General features: G+C 42.6%; 1 protein-coding gene across 1 annotated transcript in view; it reads left to right on the top strand.

Moving 5' to 3' along the window:
* LOC140487861 (solute carrier family 2, facilitated glucose transporter member 11-like) overlaps positions 1 to 19,310 on the top strand; it is a 93,095-nt gene that overhangs the window by 52,429 nt on the left and 21,356 nt on the right. Inside the window, exons 4-7 of the mRNA XM_072587219.1 lie at positions 1,209 to 1,333; positions 2,375 to 2,504; positions 11,384 to 11,532; positions 12,881 to 13,068. Coding sequence (XP_072443320.1) covers positions 1,209 to 1,333; positions 2,375 to 2,504; positions 11,384 to 11,532; positions 12,881 to 13,068 — 592 coding nt within the window. The remainder of the gene's footprint in view (positions 1 to 1,208; positions 1,334 to 2,374; positions 2,505 to 11,383; positions 11,533 to 12,880; positions 13,069 to 19,310) is intronic.

The raw sequence follows: 19,310 nt of genomic DNA, 5'->3' as shown, positions 1-19,310 counted from the left end.
GACTGTTCACCTTTGTCGCAGTTCAGTTGGGTTTGGGACTTTCATACGAGTTTGATTCTGGGCCAGAGTAGAAACGTAATTAGAATGATTCAAACATTCTGGGAAAGATGGAAGATAACAACATGTTCAAGGAATTTGGAGAGACTGAGGCATAGGAAATGAGACAATAATTTGCAAGGACAGAGGGCTCAGAGAAGAGAGGCGATGATGGCGGATATAAAGGAGAGAGGGATGACACCTGAAAAGAGATACCCTTGCCATCGCGTATGGAAGGGAATTTTTGGAAGAGGCTACACGCAAAAATGACATGTTCCTAAAAGATTGCCAGTGTACATGACAGAAAAATGATGGGAAGAGATTAAAATCCTGAGGAAACCAAGTAAGATTGAAATTAGCTGAGAACTGAGTGTATAAAGACTTAGAGTCCTCAAAACAAATGTTTGAGAAATTTGCACGGGCAGAGTTTGGCTGATGTATCAACTCTGGCTGGATTTAGCTAAGGGGAACATATCCATAAGGATACACCATAGTTCTTAAAATGTGATTTTACCAGATCACAGATTTACCAAATTAATCTTGGTGATACTCATGTCCAGCCTGTTAAAGTGGTGCGATGAACCAACTGAAGAGAGAACCGGTTAATTGCTGATTCAGCGAGGAACACTGTACTCAAGTCACCGGCTTGCAAGGTTATTGAGAACTGTGGAAGAAATCTCTAGCCCAGACTGAAAGATCCATATTTGCTGATTCCACTGACAAGCCACACTAGCTGCTCAATCAACAGCACCATTGAATACATCAAACCCATCCATTTCAAGTACCATTGATCTGATTTTGATTCTGAAATGCTACAATCAGTCTCAATCACCAAGAGCCCAGATGTACCAGGCAAAAGTGAAGCCTGCAGATGCTGGAGATTAGAGTCAAGATTAGAGTGGTGCTGGAAAAGCACAGCAGGATTAGAGTCAAGATTAGGATCAACCTATTGTACATGCATTAACCCTTAACATTCCTGATATTAAGGGTTCCTGCCCGAAATGTCGATTTCCCTGCTCCTCGGATGCTGCCTGATCTGCTGTGCTTTTCCAGCACCACTCTAATCTTGGCCCAGATTTACCAGCCTCATCTCCCATCCATTCACTTGGTACAAAATATGCAATTGTACATTCAATTCCTTGACTTTTCAACTAAAATCCTTTGTGTTACAGAAGGAACTGTTTGACTTTCAACAATATTTTGACAATCGTGGGGGCTTTATCCATGGGATTCAGTAGGATGGCGAGATCCTTTGAGATGATTCTAGTGGCGAGGTTCATGTATGGAGTAACTGCAGGTATGAGGAACGTTTTCATGTCTTGGTAAGTGACACAGCGTGGAGGTCATTTCTTATAGAGCTGTAAATACATCGAATAAAAACCCCTGGTGTCCCAGATATTTTTAAAGATAGAGGTCAAAAGTAAGATTCTGCTGGGTTTTAGATGTATCAAGTGGCTGGAGGAAATTTGACCTAGATGTCACAAAGGATTTAGAACCTGTTGTCCTGGCATTAATCCTTAACGAGCTACACTAAGGCCTGGGCCAGCACCCAAGTGATAATTGGGAAGGGAGTGACAGGAAGACAAGGTAGGAGATGGTAGGGATGTGTGTTCAGGGGGAAGTGGTGTGGGAGGAAGTTGTAGGAATCATACACTGAGCTCATCAACTATGTGAGGAATCTGGATGTAGGTTTGCTTGCTGATCTGGAAGGGTCATTTCTAGCTGTTTTGTCACCCTACTAGGTAACATCTTCAGTAGGCCTCCGGCTGAGGCCCTACTGTTACCTAGTATGGTGACAAAACGTCTGGAAATGCACCTTCCAGCTCAGTGAGCAAACCTACAGCCAGAAACTCAACCTAAGTTACAAATCTTCTCAAAACTTGAGGAATCGCACATTTAGAAGACTATCATTTGTGGTTCTGAGAAGCATTTTAATAAAGGCACCAAAAACAAGGGTCCGAACAGTCCATAGCTGCACTGTTTGGTGTAAAGTCAGACCAATGGCCTGCCTATTCTATAATGACACCAAACTATGTCTCCTTGCTGCAGTATTAAGCTTCCCCCACACTCTTCTGCAACATTCTGATTGTAAATGTAAGCATTCAAGCATTTTTCTCTTGGGACAGTTTGGGATAAGACCCATCCTCCAGGCTCAGTCCCCATGCCTACCTGGGGTCAGTTCCTTTTCGCCTCCAGTGCCAGTTCCTTATTCAGAAGGTCAAGCTGAATAAATGAAAAGAGGGAACATGTTATGGAAGGGGCTTTGTACGTTATGTTGCTTCAATTCTATGAGAAATGTAACAATTAACGCTGGTATTTATATCTTTCCTACCCAAAGGGAATGGTCTGAATGTTCACTGCATGTACCTTATGGAGTGCTCTCCGAAGAAGTTGCGAGGGATTGTCACCATTACCACTGCAATATTTATTTCCGTCGGTAAATGTTTAGGCCAGATTATTGGACTCAGGTCAGTTTCTTCGTAACACCATCCTCAAGTTGTGTTATCAGGTTATACAGTCACAAGGGTAAGCACCAGTGTGTGGGAATGGGGCTCAGTCAGAAGCTAAAGAGCTGAGGACAGTAGTTTCACAGTGCCGTCACCATTCCATATTAAAGTTTTTGTGTGGCTGTCCTGTGTGAACAGATTCCCACCTCCCTTTTGGCTATTCAGGTGACTGGGGGCTTTTAAATTCCCTTTTTGTTAGAATTTGTTGCTGATTCAATCCCAAGCAAAGATCACATTGTTCCTGATAGGAGAGCACATTCTGAGTGAACACGAGATTCGTCATATCCTGATAGGCAGAGTTTATCTTGTGGTGTCAGTTAATCCTATCAGGAACTAACTGTTTTACACAGGACTTGGTCCTGTCCTTACCCAATCCTTACATAAAGCATTTCCTAAGAGGCTCGTAGAATAACAATATGTTTTGGAAAACCCAGACGAGTCTCCTGTTTCCTAATCAAAGGTGAGTTCAACAACTTAGTGCCAACCTGGGTGAAATTAATTGATGTGTTCAGGTTCCATTTTTTGCATGAAAGCTGGAGGGGTGCAGGCGTTAAGATTTTGTCTAACATTTAGTTTCATAATGTGGGTGGCTCTATTCTCCTTGGGGTTTCAATCAAAGGTTCAGGTCCTGATTTGAACCAGATAATGCTGAACAGACCTTCTGTGAGCAAGGGTACTATGGGAAATTAGGCCAGTCCAGTTCAAATGTTGGAGGTCAGATGGTGCAGAGGGTAATACCCTGCTTCTAAGTCAGAAGCTTTGGGTTCAGGTCCCACTCCAGGGATTGATGGTGGTATAAGGAGCTTTGTTCATATCTTGTCAAGAAGCCTATGATCGAAAGTAAAGGTGGGAGTGTCCCCTGGTCAGCCATGTTTGCGCAGAGTGGACGCCCTTCAGACCATAGGTACTAGCTTCAGGCTAATGACCTGTTCTAGTACAAACAAGCTATGGAAACAGACAGTAACGTATGCTAGCCGACCTTGTGCATCTCTAGAAGTGGGAAGTATTCCAACGGTAAGTCATGCCCCTCACTGAGGTTTGGTGGTAGGCTATCTGCCTAAACTCCTGTAGTGGATGCATAAATCCAGACTGACACAAATGCGCTGGAAAAGCTACCAATGAAAATATATATTTTAATATAATTCTCAGGCCTGTGAAAAAGCTCACTCTCATTAAGGAGAGAAGTTGTTCTTTCAGGAACAGGAAAATTGTCTTATAACTCAGTTGCTGAATTGTAGTGCAGAAAGATGAACTGCCTGTGAAAGAATCAGCTGGGACACTTGGAGTATTTCTCACATTGTATGACAGGGTGAAGCAATCCTCTAGTGGCAAACCATTTTACATCATTCCCATGATTACTTCCATTGACTTCAGTGGAAACAAAATTTAGGGAGTTTCCGTAGTAGGGAACAGATGGAAGTAATGTCATAAATCATGTTTGGGATAGATTTGCTGAACAGGTTAGAGCAGCTACACATTTATCATCGTTGGGAAGAGATAGTTCCAGTACATTCTATCCTAGATTTCTCTGAAGAACAGAAAAAAAGAGACTGCAGAAATTGTGAAAGGCGTGTTTTGAACCAAAAGTGAACATGAGTAATGGATGGTACATTTTCAATACTAATATCCAAAAAGAATGACACCATCATGACTTCAAGATATAACTTTATGAAAGCAGCTTACAGGATCCTGTGAATTTATATAATTAAAAGATTAATTAGTCAGGATTATGTTATGTATAAGAGACCCTGCAGTGACAGCAAGTCAACTGTGAGAGAAAACGTGTTTGAGGCAGAAGCACCGGGTTTTGAATTAGCAGCAAGAGCAGATTCATTGCATTCATAGATAACTTGAAAACCAAAGGGTAGAACAGTCATGGATAAAGGGCAAGATGCAAATACTGAGGAGGATATCACACTAGGGAGGAGAAAGCATACCTAATATGGGAAAACGAGTGTTCGCACTATAAGAACCTGAATCACTTTACTTTCAAGTCTATGGCTAGAAGGAAGGACAGCAAACAGGTCCACCAGGCCTCTGGAAAGATATCAGCTGAAGATTTTGACCAATCACCCTATACTATCCAAGTGAAGCTTGAAAGCAGTAGTGCTTTACATTCTCGATGTTCTTCAGGAGTTAGATTTGGTTGTCAAGGACATTGGCATTTCCACAACTCCTGAAGGATAAGAGCATCAAAAACATGAGATCGATAATGATCTTCTGTAAGTGGAACCGACATTGGATGGTCTGCTAGTTTATGGCTGCAGAGAAACCATGGAAGAAGCCATTGCTGGTCACAATCAAAATTTAGTGTGAGGGCTAGACAGAACTCACCCAATGAACCTGAAGCTGAAGAACAAAAATTATAACTAAGGATGCCTGATATCAAGTATTTAGATCGTGTACTGATCGCAAAATGTCTTCACCTGGATCTTGAAAAGGCAACTAGTTTAACACATATATAATGGATAGGAAAGGAATATAGTCAGGGTAAACCACATTCTGAAGATCAAATGTCCATATCACAAAATGGGAAGTTGTTTTTATCTCACAATCCCTTTGGTTTTATTAACAACGACACTCCCTAGTCTTAAGGCTGATGGTCGTTCTTCTGTTTGACAGTTGATCAGGTGATATTATACATTTTTGTTGCTGTAGAATTCTTTCTTTTCAGTTTTTTTTGTCTTTTTCTGCCTTTCTCCACAGAGAGAGAGAGAAAGAGAGATAGAGATAGAGAGAAAGATAAAGAGAGAGAGATAGAGTGAGAGAGAGATAGAGAGAGATAGAGCAAGGGGGAGAGAGAGATAGAGGGAGAGAAAGAGGGAAGAGACAGAAAGAGAGAGAGATAGAGAGAGAGAGAGAGAGAGATGGATGCTTTCTGTTTGCAGGCTCTGGATGTTTCCTCTCTGTTATGGTTGGCATTTCACTTATAGCTTTTCATTCCCTGCAGCTCAACCAATCAGAGGGCTGTTGTCACACAGAATCTTTATCTCAAAAGATTATTGATGCCATTCAGTCTCAAACGCTCCCTCTATTGCTTCAAAACGTAACATCATGTCTTACTATGAGAACAATATTTGACATGAGTTGGACATTAAAAAAATGATTGACAATCCAAGATGGCATATTGTACAAAGCAAATAGAGTCATTATCCCGAAGGAGCTGAGAGGAGAGACTTGCACATGCAAACCATTGAGGAATTGAGTCAAGTGTGAAGAAGGTAAAAGATGTGCTCTACTGACTAAGTATGAGCAATAAATTGTGGCCCACATCTGCCAGTGATGTGCTGGTAATGAGTACCAAGTCAAGTAAAATGAAGGGTCACTGATGATACCTAATAACCCAGTGAGCCCATGGATAAAGATGGGAGTAGATCTTCGCACAGTAGCTGACTACTCTGACTACTGAGGGGTGAAGCAGCTGACTTGAATAACTATTGTCAAAAGCTTGGGTCATACTTCAATCTTTATGGCATTCTGACATTGTGATAAATGGCAGTGGGCCTCAGTTCATTATGGAAGAATTCTTCATGAAGTATTGAGAAATATAACACCTTCCATCATCCCCACACTGAGGTCTGTCAAATAGAAAGGCTGAGGCAGCAGTGAAACTGCCAAATCAAACACACAAGGCAATTTTCAAACAGTGAAAGACACAGACTGAAGGCAAGGAAAGTTGCCCAGTACAAAGACTCCACAACTATTCTCCCCATTGCAAAACAGCTACTGAAGCCAAACATCCAGGTATGAATTATGATGTTGAGGTACAACAGTAGAAAGCTATACTTCATTTTGGGAAGGTTGCAAAACCTTTGCCAAAGCTGAGCACTGGAGAGCCAATCAGAGTACAAGCCTCCAACAGCCCCATAAGTAGGTAGCTCAAGTTCCATCTTGACACGTACAAACAGTTGTCATTGCAATCCTGTGTAGTGGATACTCGATATAGTGCCACAACTGCAGGGCCACACTGAGTGCTGGAGAAGCTGTTCCTCAACCACAGATGGTCGATTAAAAGTGAACTCACCTCATGCCTCAGTTTTCAGGCCAGTCATCAGATATCGATGAGGTGGAGGTGTTGGGGTGGACAAAGTTAAAAATCACACAACACCAGGTTATAGTCCAACAGGTTTAATTGGAAGCACTAGCTTTCGGAGCGACACTCCTTCATCAGGTGGTTGTGGAGAACACAATTGTAAGACATAGAATTTATAGCAAAAGTTTGCAGTGTGATATACCTGAAGTTATACATTGAAAAATACTTTGATTATTTGTTGAGTCTCTCATCTGTTAGAATGACCATGATAGTTTCACTTCGTTCATATGTAAATGGAAAAACATTTTCTTAAAAGTTACATTCTCAGGATAACTGTAACAATTGATGTCAGCCATGATAATATGTTGAATTTGTCTGGCTGACACCAATTGTTACAGTTAACCTGAGAATGTAACTTATAAAAAATGTTTTTCCATTACAATGAAAGAAGTGAAACTAACATGGTCATTCTAACAGATGAGAGACTTAATAAACAATCAAAGTATTTTTCAATGAATAATTTCAGTTACATCACACTGTAAACTTTGGCTATAAATTCTGTGCCTTATTATTATCCACGATCACCTGATGGAGTGGCGCTCCGAAAGCTAGTGCTTCCAATTAAACCTACTGGACTAAACCTGGTGTTGTGTGATTTTTAACTTAAATCAGATATCGAGGTTTATATCAATAGACCAGGGGAGCTGATAGTGAACCACACTGGCCAACTTTGTATTCCAATCCAACAATACAGATGAATTCCTTTTCAATCTGATTTGATTTGATTTATTATTGTCACACGTACCGAGGTACAGTGAAAAGTTTTGTCTTGTGTGAGGTACAGGCAGATCATACAATACAGAGTGCATTGGGGTAATAGAACAGAGCAAAGAAAACAATGTTACAGCTGCAGAGAAGGTGCACAAAGAGTGAGACCAACATTAAATTTAAAATTTGAAAGATCCATTCAGGAGTCTAATAATAGCAGGGAAGGAGCTGGAATCTGTTGGTACGTCTGTTTAAGCTTTTGTGTTTTCTACCTGACAGAAGAGGTTGGAAGAGATTATAATTGGGGTGGGAGGGGTCTTTGATGATGTTGGCTGCCATCCCAAGGCAGTGAGAAATATAGATGGAGTCAATGGATAGAAGATTGGCTTGTGTGATGGACTATATAGTTGTGTGAGGTATTGAATTTTGGAAAGTCAAATCAAGTAGAGTGTTTCATGGTGAATGATAGGGCCTTAAGGACTGTAGTGGAACAAAGGGACCTTGGCTGTCAGGTGCACAGGCACTGAAAGTGGAGTCACAGGTAGTCAGGGCAATGAAGGTGGCTTTTGGCACACTGGCCTTCATCAGTCAGGGCATTGAGTATAGATATTGGGAGGATATGTTGCAGTTATACAGGGCATTGGTGAAGGTGTACTTGGAGTGCAGTATTGTGTTCAGTTTTGGTCACCTTGCTATAGTAAGGATATTATTAAACTGGAAAGAGTCCAGAAGAAATTTACAAGGGTGTTGACAGGACTCAGCAGGCTGAGTTAAAGAGAGAGGTTGGACAAGCTAAAACTTTTTTCTTTACAGCGTAGGAGACTGGGGGGAGAGGAATCTGATAGAAATGTATAAGATCATGAGGGACATGGATAGGGTGAATGCACTCAGTCTTTTTCCCAGGGTTGGAGAATTGAGGACTGGAGGGCATCAGTTTGAGGTTAGAGGGGAAGGAATAAAAGGGAACCTGAAGGGCATTTTATTTTACACAGAGAGTGGTACGCATATGGAATGAGCTGCCAGTGGAAGTGGTTGAGGTGGGTACATTAACAGCATTTAAATAGCATTTAGACAATTACATGGGTAGGAAAGGTTTACAAGGATATGGGCTAAGTGCAGAGAAATGGGGTTAGCGTGGATGGACATTTTGGTCAGCATGGACCAGTTTGGGTCAAAGGGCCTGTCTCCATGCTGTAGGCACTATGACTCTATGGGCTGGGCTGTATTCATGACTCTCTGTAGTTTATTATGGTCCTGGGCAGAGCAGTTGTGATACCAAGATGTGATGCTAGAATTCCAGAATCCCGTTGAGGGAAAACCAGCCTCTCCTCGCTCAAAGCTGTAATCACTTTGGATTAGGTTTCCAGAATGGGTGCCTGACTGCAGAATCAGTATTTGAGGTATATGACACTTGCTTCAGTGAAGGGGCTAAATGGTCAAATATAAAGCAGACCAACTTTGTGCAGAATCCCATTCGGACTGTCCTGACATTACATGCTCATAGGTTCTGTACACAAAGCAATTTCAAGTAAAAATCATGATTTGGAGATGCCTGTGTTGGACTGGGGTGTACAAAGTTAAAAATCACACAACACCAGGTTATAGTCCAGCAGGTTTAATCGGAAGCACTAGCTTTCGGAGCGCTGCTCCTCACAACCACCTGATGAAGGAGCAGCGCTCCGAAAGCTAGTGCTTCCAATTAAACCTGTTGGACTATAACCTGGTGTTGTGAGATTTTTAACTCAAAAGAAATAATTACGTTGTGCCATCAGTTTAGTTTTGAAGCAAAGTCTTAGTAAGCCCGAAGCAGGATAGATACTTGCAGCTTTTAACTGAACAGTACCAAAAAAACCTCAAATATGCAACAAACGCTCATCTTGTAAGATCTACTGGCCTGGCGTTGATCCTATTATAAGAAGCAGCTGTAATAGCCTGTCACTTGCTATCCTTAGCTGCAGTGCCTGGTCTCTTGATTTTGGCTCTACTGCATTTTCCCATCCACCTCATGCCTTTGTGCAGTTTCTCACTCAGATATTTGTACAATGTCAATACTAAGGGACATGAAACTCATGATTTTAGGCACCTTCAGTTGGGGGAAGGGGTGGAGCTCTCTGAGTGTCCCCATCACTGGAATGCCAAACATATATCCCGAAGGTGATCTTTACTGCCCATGACTGCAGCCATATTCTTTCGGAACAGCGGTGTACTGTGCGACACTGTCAACCTCCTTCACTTCTCTGCAGTGAACTTCACCTTCCCCAATCATAAAAACAGACCAAAACCCCCACAAGGTGAAACAGCAGTCTGAAGTAACAAATTAGCAACTAATCTGTAAGTATTGCAAAATGCTTTTAAATACAGTCACTGCAATGTTATGCTGGACATATTTACCACACCAAATCAAATCAGGTACTGGGACAATAAAATATCCCAAAGGAGTAGTATAGGGTGCTGAGAAAGTAAATGATTAATTTATGTGAATAAATGTGAAGAAGGGCTTGTGGTGGTGTATATTTGTGGTTCATGGTTGATGCGAGTTTCCATTTTGAACATTATCAGGATTCAACTTCCCTCACGGGTTTAAGAAGGGACACTTTCTATCTTTACCTGCAGTGCCTCATCCCTTCATGCATTTCGATGAAGTATATTTTTTATCCAAGTACAAACAGTATGGAGCATCTCACTCCAAACCAGAGTGCACCTCATTCGAGACCAGAGAATGACTCACTGTAGGCCACAGGGTATCCCACTCGAAACTAGAGGGTGTCTCACTCTAAACTGAAGGCTTTCTCACATGGGACTGAGGTATATCCTAGGCAAAAGTGAGGACTGCAGATGCTGGAGATCAGAGTGGTACTGGAAAAGCACAGCAGGTCAGGCAGCATCCGATGAGCAGGAAAATCGACATTTCGAGCAAAAGCCCTTCATCAGGAATGGAGGCAGGGGGCCTCCAAGATGGAGAGATAAATGGAAGGGGGTTGGGGGTGGGGCTGGTGAGAAGGTAGCAAAGTGTACAATAGGTGATAGGGGTGGGGATGGAGGTGATAGGTCAGAGGGGAGGGTGGAGCAGATAGGTGGGAAGGAAGATTGGCAGGTAGGACAGATCATGAGGACAGTGCTGAGCTGGAAGGTTGGAACTGGGGTAAGGTGGGGGGAGAGGAAATTAAGGAAACTGGTGAAGCCCACATTGATGCCCTGGAGTTGAAGTGTTCCGAGGTGGAAGATGAGGATTCTTCCTCCAGGTGTTGGGTAGTGAGGGAGTGGTGGTGAAGGAGGCCCAGGACCTGCATGTCCTTGGCAGAGTGGGAGGGGGAGTTGAAATGTTGGGCCACAGGGCGGTGGGGTTGATTGGTGTAGATGTTCTGGAGATGTTCCCTAAAGCACTCAGCGAGAAGGTGTCAAGTCTCCCCAATGTAAAGGAGACTGCATCGGGAGCAACAGACACAATAAATGACATTGGTGGATGTGCAGGTGAAACTTTGATGGATATGGAAGGCTCCTTTGGGGCCTTGGATGGGGGTGAGGGGGAGCTGTGGGTGCAGGTTTATGCAATTCCTGCGGTGGCCAGTCCAGTGGGTTGTTGGGAGTCGTGGACATGACCAGGTGACCATGGATGGAACGACTGGTCTACCCTACTTTAAATTGGAGGATAGCTCATCTAGATTTGAGGATAACTCACTCTAGATGAGAGGTTATCTCACCATCGACTGGAGGATATCTCACTCTAGATCAGAGTGTAGCTCACTCTAAACTGGAGGTTAGCTCACACTAGATCAGATGGTATCTCACACACGGTGTATCCCTCTCTAGAGTAGACTGGAGAGTTGCTCACCCTTTATCAAATGATATCTCACTTTAGATGGAGGGTAACTCACTGGAGGTTATTTTACTCCAATCTGAAGGTTCTCTCACTTTCTCATTTAAGTTAATGTTTTATCCCCACTGTAAAATATGTTGAACAGTATAGATATATCTTAGAAACTTGTAAATGATTGAAAAATCTCAACTGCTGTGTCATGTGTTCTTTTTGTTTCTCCAGGGAAATTCTTGGCAGTGAAAGTGTATGGCCTTTACTGATGGCCTTCAATGCTGTACCTGCATTTATACAGCTGGTTACTCTGCCCTGGTTTCCAGAGAGCCCCAGATACCTTCTGATTGACAAAGGAAATAGGGCTTTGTCCATGAATGGTAAGTGACAATAGTTTATCGACTGGGTGATCTTCCTCAAGTCAAAGTCCATTTCTGTAGATATAATATAGGCATCAAGAGCCAATTATTTGTAATACTCGACAGTACAGTTGATCCAGATAACCATGGTACTAGTTGTCGAGAAAGGTTAAGTATTTGGAATAGTTTTGGTCTATTTATTTATGTGGAAGTTGAGGCTCTGAAATTTCAGCCATATTCTATCTGCTGCTGTGGATTGAATATCTAATCATTTCTTGTACAATGTTTGCTGAATGCCATCATTAAGTATGCATTTAATCCACAATGTTTAGGAATAGACAGTTTAAATAACCATTCAATTCTCCTGCAGAGACAGTAACTTCTGGTTTTAGTCCTTTTGCACAACTGATAGTCCCATTGCTTTGCAATTCATCTTACTGAGAGAATTTGAGTAGTTCGGTACCTTTTGGTAATTATTGGAACAACACTATGTTGTAAAATTCAGATCTGTTAATGAACTGCTGACTAAAAGGGCATTGGGGGCAGATATATTCATAATATTTGAATGAATGCACTGGAGCATTTTAAAGCAAATAGACCAGTCCAGACCAGTATGGACTGTTTATTCATAAATGTTTACAGTTTTTTTGTTGAAGAGCCAGAAACAAGAAGAACAGGACAGTGGGATTATCTGCTAGCTCCTTGTCAGTTAGTACAGACATGAGGGCCTAATGGTCTTCCTTGTCACAAATTTAGATGATTTTATGAAGGTCCGTTTAACGAGTAGCTGTTGAGGAGCAACCATCTTCATTGATGTGTGTATTGTATTATAGTGTAAATGACCATTTTATCAAGGCCCATGGAAGCCTCATTCTTAAAGGTGGCGTAATTCCACAGTGACGTTCTCCCATAGTTGAGACCAAGTCTTCCATACATTGATAATTATCAATTACTCGGCCCTCATATGTAGAGGCTGTTAGCTCCAAGTTTGCTTGACTCTAGGTTTACATATAGCTGGCTTGGAGACACTCAATCTTGGACAGTAGAGACTGATCTCATTATGACTCTACTGGGAAAAGGCTTAAAGGAAAATATCCGATAATTTAGTTTTAACTAACGTGTTGAAAATGCTCAGCGCTCTGCCTTCTAAATGAACCATTCTGTTTAGGTTCATGCTGCACTCATGAAGATCACATTAAGATTTTGCCAGGAGCACTTTTCAGTAAACCATGATCCTGTGGTGGCTGATCACTGTCTCGTCTCTTTGACCTTATCTGAAAAACAAACAGTGCCTTAAAGCCGCCTCAGCCCTTAGTGTTTTCCTGCTCTAAATTTGTATCTTCCTTCTTCCCATCTGTCCTACTCTCAGCACTTCAAAGGCTATGGGGCAAGCGCGATTTTAGTCAAGAGCTTGAGGAAATGCAGGCTGAACGGACTGCCATAAGGAATGAACGGGCAAGAAGTGTGTGGGAGCTCTGCACAGATCCCTCTATACGCAGCCAACTCCTTATCAACATGATGATGTCCTTTCTCATACAACTCAGTGGCATCAATGCGGTAAGTATTGTAAGAGAGCTGGTGAAAGAGTCCACAGCTCTGTAGCATATCTCAGTGACCGCTTCAGGACTTACATTAAGGAACCGGCTAAACCTTTCACCCTCGGCGATACTGAAATTCTGAAATTACTGCGGGAGAACAGGCAGTGATTTTCAGATCCATAACCTTTGCCTGGAAGGTTAACTGTGGTTCTCTCTCCATGGATGCTGAGTGCTTTCTGATTTCATTTCATAACACCTCATCCCTGACTAATCAACAGCACGATGCTTCCCTTGGTGTCCCAGCCAACCGCTAGACTACATCAGCAAACACAGATTACACAGTCATTTCTTGGAAGTGTGGATTCGTTCACCGAGCCGATGTGTTTTTCTGCAAATGTTTTGTCACCTCGCTAGGTGACATCATCAGTGCATCTTTGATAAGGTGTTGGTGGTCTGTCCCACCTGGTATTTATATGTCTCTGTTTGGTTGTACTTCCTGTTCTGTATCTGTGTGGTTTGTATAAGGGGTCCAGTACAATGTGTCTGTTGATTGAGTTCCGGTTGCAGTACCAAGCTTCAAGGAATTTTCTGGCGTGTCTCTGTGTTGACTGTGCTAGGATGGTTACATGGTCCCCCAGTTGAATTTGTGTTCTTTGTTGTCTGTGCAGTTGGAAGTGAGAGAGAGTGCTGGATATGTCTGGCAGTGGCGAGCTGATGTTTGTGCACTCGTATGGTCAGCTTTCTTCCTGTTTGTCCAATGCATTCTTTCTCACAGTCCTTGCAGGGTATCTTGTAGATAATGTTCGTCCTGGTGGATGTGGGTGTCAGGTCTTTAACCTTTGTGAGGAGCTGGTGGAAGGTGTTTACTGGTTTGTGGGCCACTAAGATTCCCAGGGATCTGAGTAGTCAGGTGGTTATCTCTGCTATGTCTTTGATGAATGATATGGTCGCTATCATGTCTGGTCGTGTTGGGTTTGTCCCGTAAATACCAGCGGATAGTGCCCTAGGGTTGCCCGTTTTGTTTAAATCCTTTGAATAGGTGCCTTCTGGAGTACCGAGTTGCTGCAGTGTGTCCTTCCCTATTGAAATAATGTCCTAATGTAGCTCTGTTTGTGGGCGCTGGGATGGTTGCTGTTATAGTTCAGTATCTGGTCATTATGAGTGTTTAAATTAGGTTAGATTCCCTACTGTATGGAAACAGGCCATTTGGGCCCAACAAGTCCATATTGACCCTCCAAAAAGTAACCCACCCAGACCCATTCCCCTACCCTATATTTACCTCTGACTAATGCACCGAACACTATGAGCAATTTAGCATGGCCAATTCACCTAACCTGCATATCTTCGGACTGTGGGTGGAAACCGGAGCACCCGGAGGAAACCCACGCAGACACAGGGAGAATGTGCAAACTCCACACAGACAGTTGCCCGAGGCGGGCATCGAACCCAGGACCCTGGCACTGTGAGGCTGTAGTGCTAACCACTGAGCCACTGTGCAGCCCATTGAGCCACCATGCTGTCCATGTTCTTCCTGGACACACTGGTCTGGAGTTTCCCAGGAGGCGTGCGTTCCTCTAATATGCGCAGGGAAAGGGAGTCTGCTATTGTTTTCCTCTTCTTTAGTGAAGATGTTATTGATATGGTGGTGTGTTTCTTCCAGATGTGTAAGTTTACTGATGACAAAGGTGTCATCTACATATTGGATCCAGAGTTCGGGTTGGTTGTTGGGGAGGGCTGTCCATTCTAAGCGTTGCATTATTGCTATTAGTCCTGATATCCTGATTTGTCCCTATACTTGTCCATTGAATGTAAAGTGAGTTATGAGGCATAGGTCCAGTAATTTTAATATGCTGTTCTTGCTGATGCTGCTCTTGTCCTGGTAACTGCTTCGTCTAATAACATGGCAATGCTATCCTTGGCTCAGTCAATGTGAAGGGTGCTGTTACATCAAATGAAATCATTATTTCATCCTCTTCTATTGTGGTGTTTCTGATGTAATTAAGGAACTCTTGGGATGAGTGAATGGAGTGGTTGGAGTATTCTATTAGGCGTTTTAGTCTCTTTTGCAGCTCCTTGGCTAACTTGTAGCAAGGTTTCCTAGGGAGTGATATAATACGTCTGAGGGGTGCTCCTGCTTTGTGAACCCTGGGTAGTCTGTCGTCAGTTCTAATAAACTGCATAACTTGGCTGCTCTGTAACTTGATTATAACACTGAATATAGCAATCATTGCAGGGTTCTTGTGAGGCAAAGGTATAGTGCCTAGCTATGAGCAAAGTTTAAAAAAAAATCACACAACACCAGGTTATAGTCCAACAGGTTTATTTGGAAGCACTAGCTTTCGGAGCGCTGCTCCTTCATCAGGTGGTTGTGGTGTGGGACCATAAGACACAGAATTTATAGCAAAAGATTACAGTGTCATGCAAGTAAAATGATACATTTAACAAATCTGGATTATTGTTAACTTTTTCATCTTTTGGAATGGGTTATAGGTTTCAGTTCATTAATATGTAAATCCAATAATTTCTTTTAAGTCACATTTTCAAGATAAGTTAAGGTTTATTAAAAAGTGACGTCTCAGTTCACATAATGACTTGAGTCAAGATTAGGATACAAACAGATTGACACCTTTAAGGAAGTGTAATCTTTTGCAATAAATTCTGTGTCTTTACAGTCGTACTCCACAGCTACCTGAGGAAGGAGCGGTGCTCCAAAAGCTAGTGTTTCCAATTAAACCTATTGGTGTTGTGTGATTTTTAACTTTGCCCACCCCAGTCCAACACCAGCTCCTCCACATCCCATCTATGAGCCAGGTGGCGTGAGTTCAAGTTGCATCCACATCTCTGAGCAGGTTGATTGGGTGACCTTATTCATTGCCCGCAAACTGCCTTTGAAAGTTCTGAGGTTGCAAAAGGCACTAGATAAAGATAAGTTCATTCCTCACGTTAATCTATATTCTTCTCAGGAGATCATCAACAGGTTGGGCCCCTTTGTCTTGCAAAAGGAAATTTGAGAGGTGACCCAATAGAAGACTTCAGAATTCCGGAAGGTTGACAGAGTGGATACAGAAGGAATGGTTCTGCCTCTGGGAACAAGCATAGCTAGAGGTTGTCAATAAGTCAGGCACAAAGAAATCCAATCGGGAATTCAGAGGAGAGTGCTGATAATGAATGAATGATTTATTGTCACATGTACCTTGGGAGATATGGAGAACTCATTAGCAGATGCAAGGGTTGAAGCAAATAGGATAGATGCATTATCAGGAAAGCTGGACAAACATATGAGAGAGAAGGCAAGAGTGGGTTATGAGGGTGGCTTCAGATGAGAAAATAATGAAGGGGCTTGCATGGAGCACTAACACTGGTTGGGCCGAATGGGCTTTCGCTGAGCTGTATTTTAATATGTTTGAGGCTTTATACCTTTGATCATCCTGAGTTAGTGTGCATGGTCATAGAATCATGCAGCACGGAAACAGACCCTTTGATCCAATCTGTCCATGCCGAATGTAATCCCAAGCTAAACTAATCCCAACTGCTTGGCCATATCCCTCAGAACCTTTCCTGTTCATGTACTTAATAAATGTCTTTTAAACAATGTAACTGTACTCGCATCCATCACTTCCTCAGGAAGTTCATTCCACTCACGAAACCACTCTCTATGTAAAAGAATTGCCTCTCATGGTCTTTTTAAAATCTTTCTCCTCTCACCTTAAAAATAGGCTCCCGAGTCTTGAACTCCCCCACCCTAAGGAAAAGACACCTGCCATTCACCTTATCTATGCCCCTCATGATTTTATAAACCTCTGTATGGTCACCCCATATCCTCCCATGCTCTAGTGAAAAAAGTCCCAACCTATCCAAACCAAGTTGTTTGAATGTTGATCAGACACGTCAGACCCTTCTGTATGTTTCGTCGACCAATTTTGTAAATGATTTAATACCCCATTTAGGAAGGAGAGAGGAATTTGATATAGATATGTTAAACTTACACAGAGTAACCTCACAAAGTGTGGTTCCCCTGCTTATAACTTGAATAACCTACCTTTAAACATGGTATAACTTGACTGCATTGTACTTTGGATACTGGATTAGTGGTGCTGGAAGAGCACAGCAGTTCAGGCAGCATCCAATGAGCAGCGAAATCAACGTTTCGGGCAAAAGCCCTTCTGATGAAGGGCTTTTGCCCGAAACGTTGATTTCGCTGCTCGTTGGATGCTGCCTGAACTGCTGTGCTCTTCCAGCACCACTAATCCAGTATTTGATTTTCAGCATCTGCAGTCATTGTTTTTACCTTGCATTGTACTTTGGAGTCAGGCGTAATAAATGCTGCAATTACTGGCACCAACCCACTCACCATCCTGAGGTCGATGAGTCATTCAGGCGGCCTCCCTGATAAAGATTCGCCCTCACCACTGCAAGGGCTTTCCATACCTCACTGCTGAACTGTGTGGGAGGTTTACAGTCACTGATATCAGTGACAGGCATAATATGACGCAGCTAATATAAGACAGCTGATGAATTGTAGTGTTATTTGAATTCGTATTTTCAAATTCACTCTTTATGATTCAGTTGAGAATTGAGTCATATGACAAATGGGTCAACTGGCTTAACATCTAGATCAAGGTACGTTTTGAAAGAATGTTATTCTGAAAAGGTAGATGTGTGGAAATTCAGCATCAGATTACAACAACAACTTGCAATTATATAGTACCTTTAACACAGTAAAGCATCAAATCACTTCAAGGCATATATTGAAACATAATTTGACACCAAGTCATATCGGGTGATATTGGGGCTTACCTGGTCAAAGAGGCAGGTCATAAGGAGTGCCTGAAAGAAGAGAAGTGAGGTGGGGAGGTGGAAAGATTTAAGGAGAGAGTTCCAGAGCTGAGGGTTGAGGAAGCTGAAGGCATGTTGACCAAATGGAGGAATAATTTTGGTATACCCAAAAGGCCAGAATTTGATGAGTTCAGGTTATGAGCAATGAGTTAGGAAAGGGCAAGGCTATGACCAAATTTGAAAAAAAAGGATGAAAATGATTAAACACACACATTCCAGAAACAAATGTAGGTCAATGAGCACACGTATAAGCCCAGAGACAGCAAAGTTTGGATGATCTCTAGTTTAAAGAAGGTAGTCTGTGGGTGACCAGCCAGGAATGCAATGGAATAGTTGAGCTGTGAGGTAACAAAAAACCTGGATGAGGATTTCAACAGTTGTTAAACTGAGACAGATGAGATATCAGGCAATGGGGTTGGTGACGATTCGCCACAGCACATTTGCCGCCACCGATTAGCCACTGCCGGTTCACCACCAGCGTTTCTCCACTGGGGCCTTTTGACCTCTGGAGACTATTCAACACCGGAAGTATATATATGTACTGATTGGTTTCCCTCCCGCCTGTTCTTTCATACTTCAGTCCCCTTTATTTATACAACAACATAGTACATATTTATTAAAAAAAGGTGAAATAAATATCATTTTATTGGTTTATACATAAAAATGAGTTATAAACACTTGCGGTGGCGAATTGTCCTCAGCGGCCAATGGGCGGTGGCGAAGCGTCCTTGGTGGTGAAAGGGCAGTGGCTAATCGGCGGCGGTGAATGGTCCCATCCCACAGGCTATGTGTTGGAATTGGAAATGGCTGGATTTAGTCATGGGGATCAGTAGTTTACCTTGGGGTCAACCATGACATCAAGGTTGTGAGTATTTTGGATCAGCCTCAGAATGTTGTCAGAAAAAGGGATGGAGTTGGTTGCTTGGGATTGGAGGCGTAGACAGTGAGTGGTACTTAATGGAGATAGCTGGATGGAGAGCTGACAAGAGCTCTGTATTGCCTCCTCTCAGGAATGCCTGCCAAATTGGGAGCCAATTGGGTACTTTATTGGGCATTGGCAGGCCTAACTCAGGTCTCAAGGAGCAGAGATAGAAAACCTTGAGACAATTGAGTTGGTGAGGTAGAGTTGGTTAGAACATAGAACATAGAACATAGAACATTACAGTGCAGTACAGGCCCTTTGGCCCTCGATGTTGCACCAACCTGTGAAACCAATCTGAAGCCCATCTAACCTACACTATTCCATTTTCATCCATATGTCTATCCAATGACCATTTAAATGCCCTTAATGTTGGCGAGTCTACTACTGTTGTAGGCAGTGCATTCCACACCCTTACTACTCTCTGAGTAAAGAAACTGACACCTGGTTGTCATCAGCCGACATGTGAAAACTGATACTGCCTGGTTGGCCGAGGGACAGCGAGT

Source organism: Chiloscyllium punctatum, chromosome 17 (assembly GCF_047496795.1).
Source record: "Chiloscyllium punctatum isolate Juve2018m chromosome 17, sChiPun1.3, whole genome shotgun sequence".
Classification (NCBI taxonomy): Eukaryota; Metazoa; Chordata; class Chondrichthyes; order Orectolobiformes; family Hemiscylliidae; genus Chiloscyllium; species Chiloscyllium punctatum.
The sequence above is the reverse complement of the archived record's forward strand: the minus strand, read 5'-3'. Positions and strand labels throughout refer to the sequence as shown.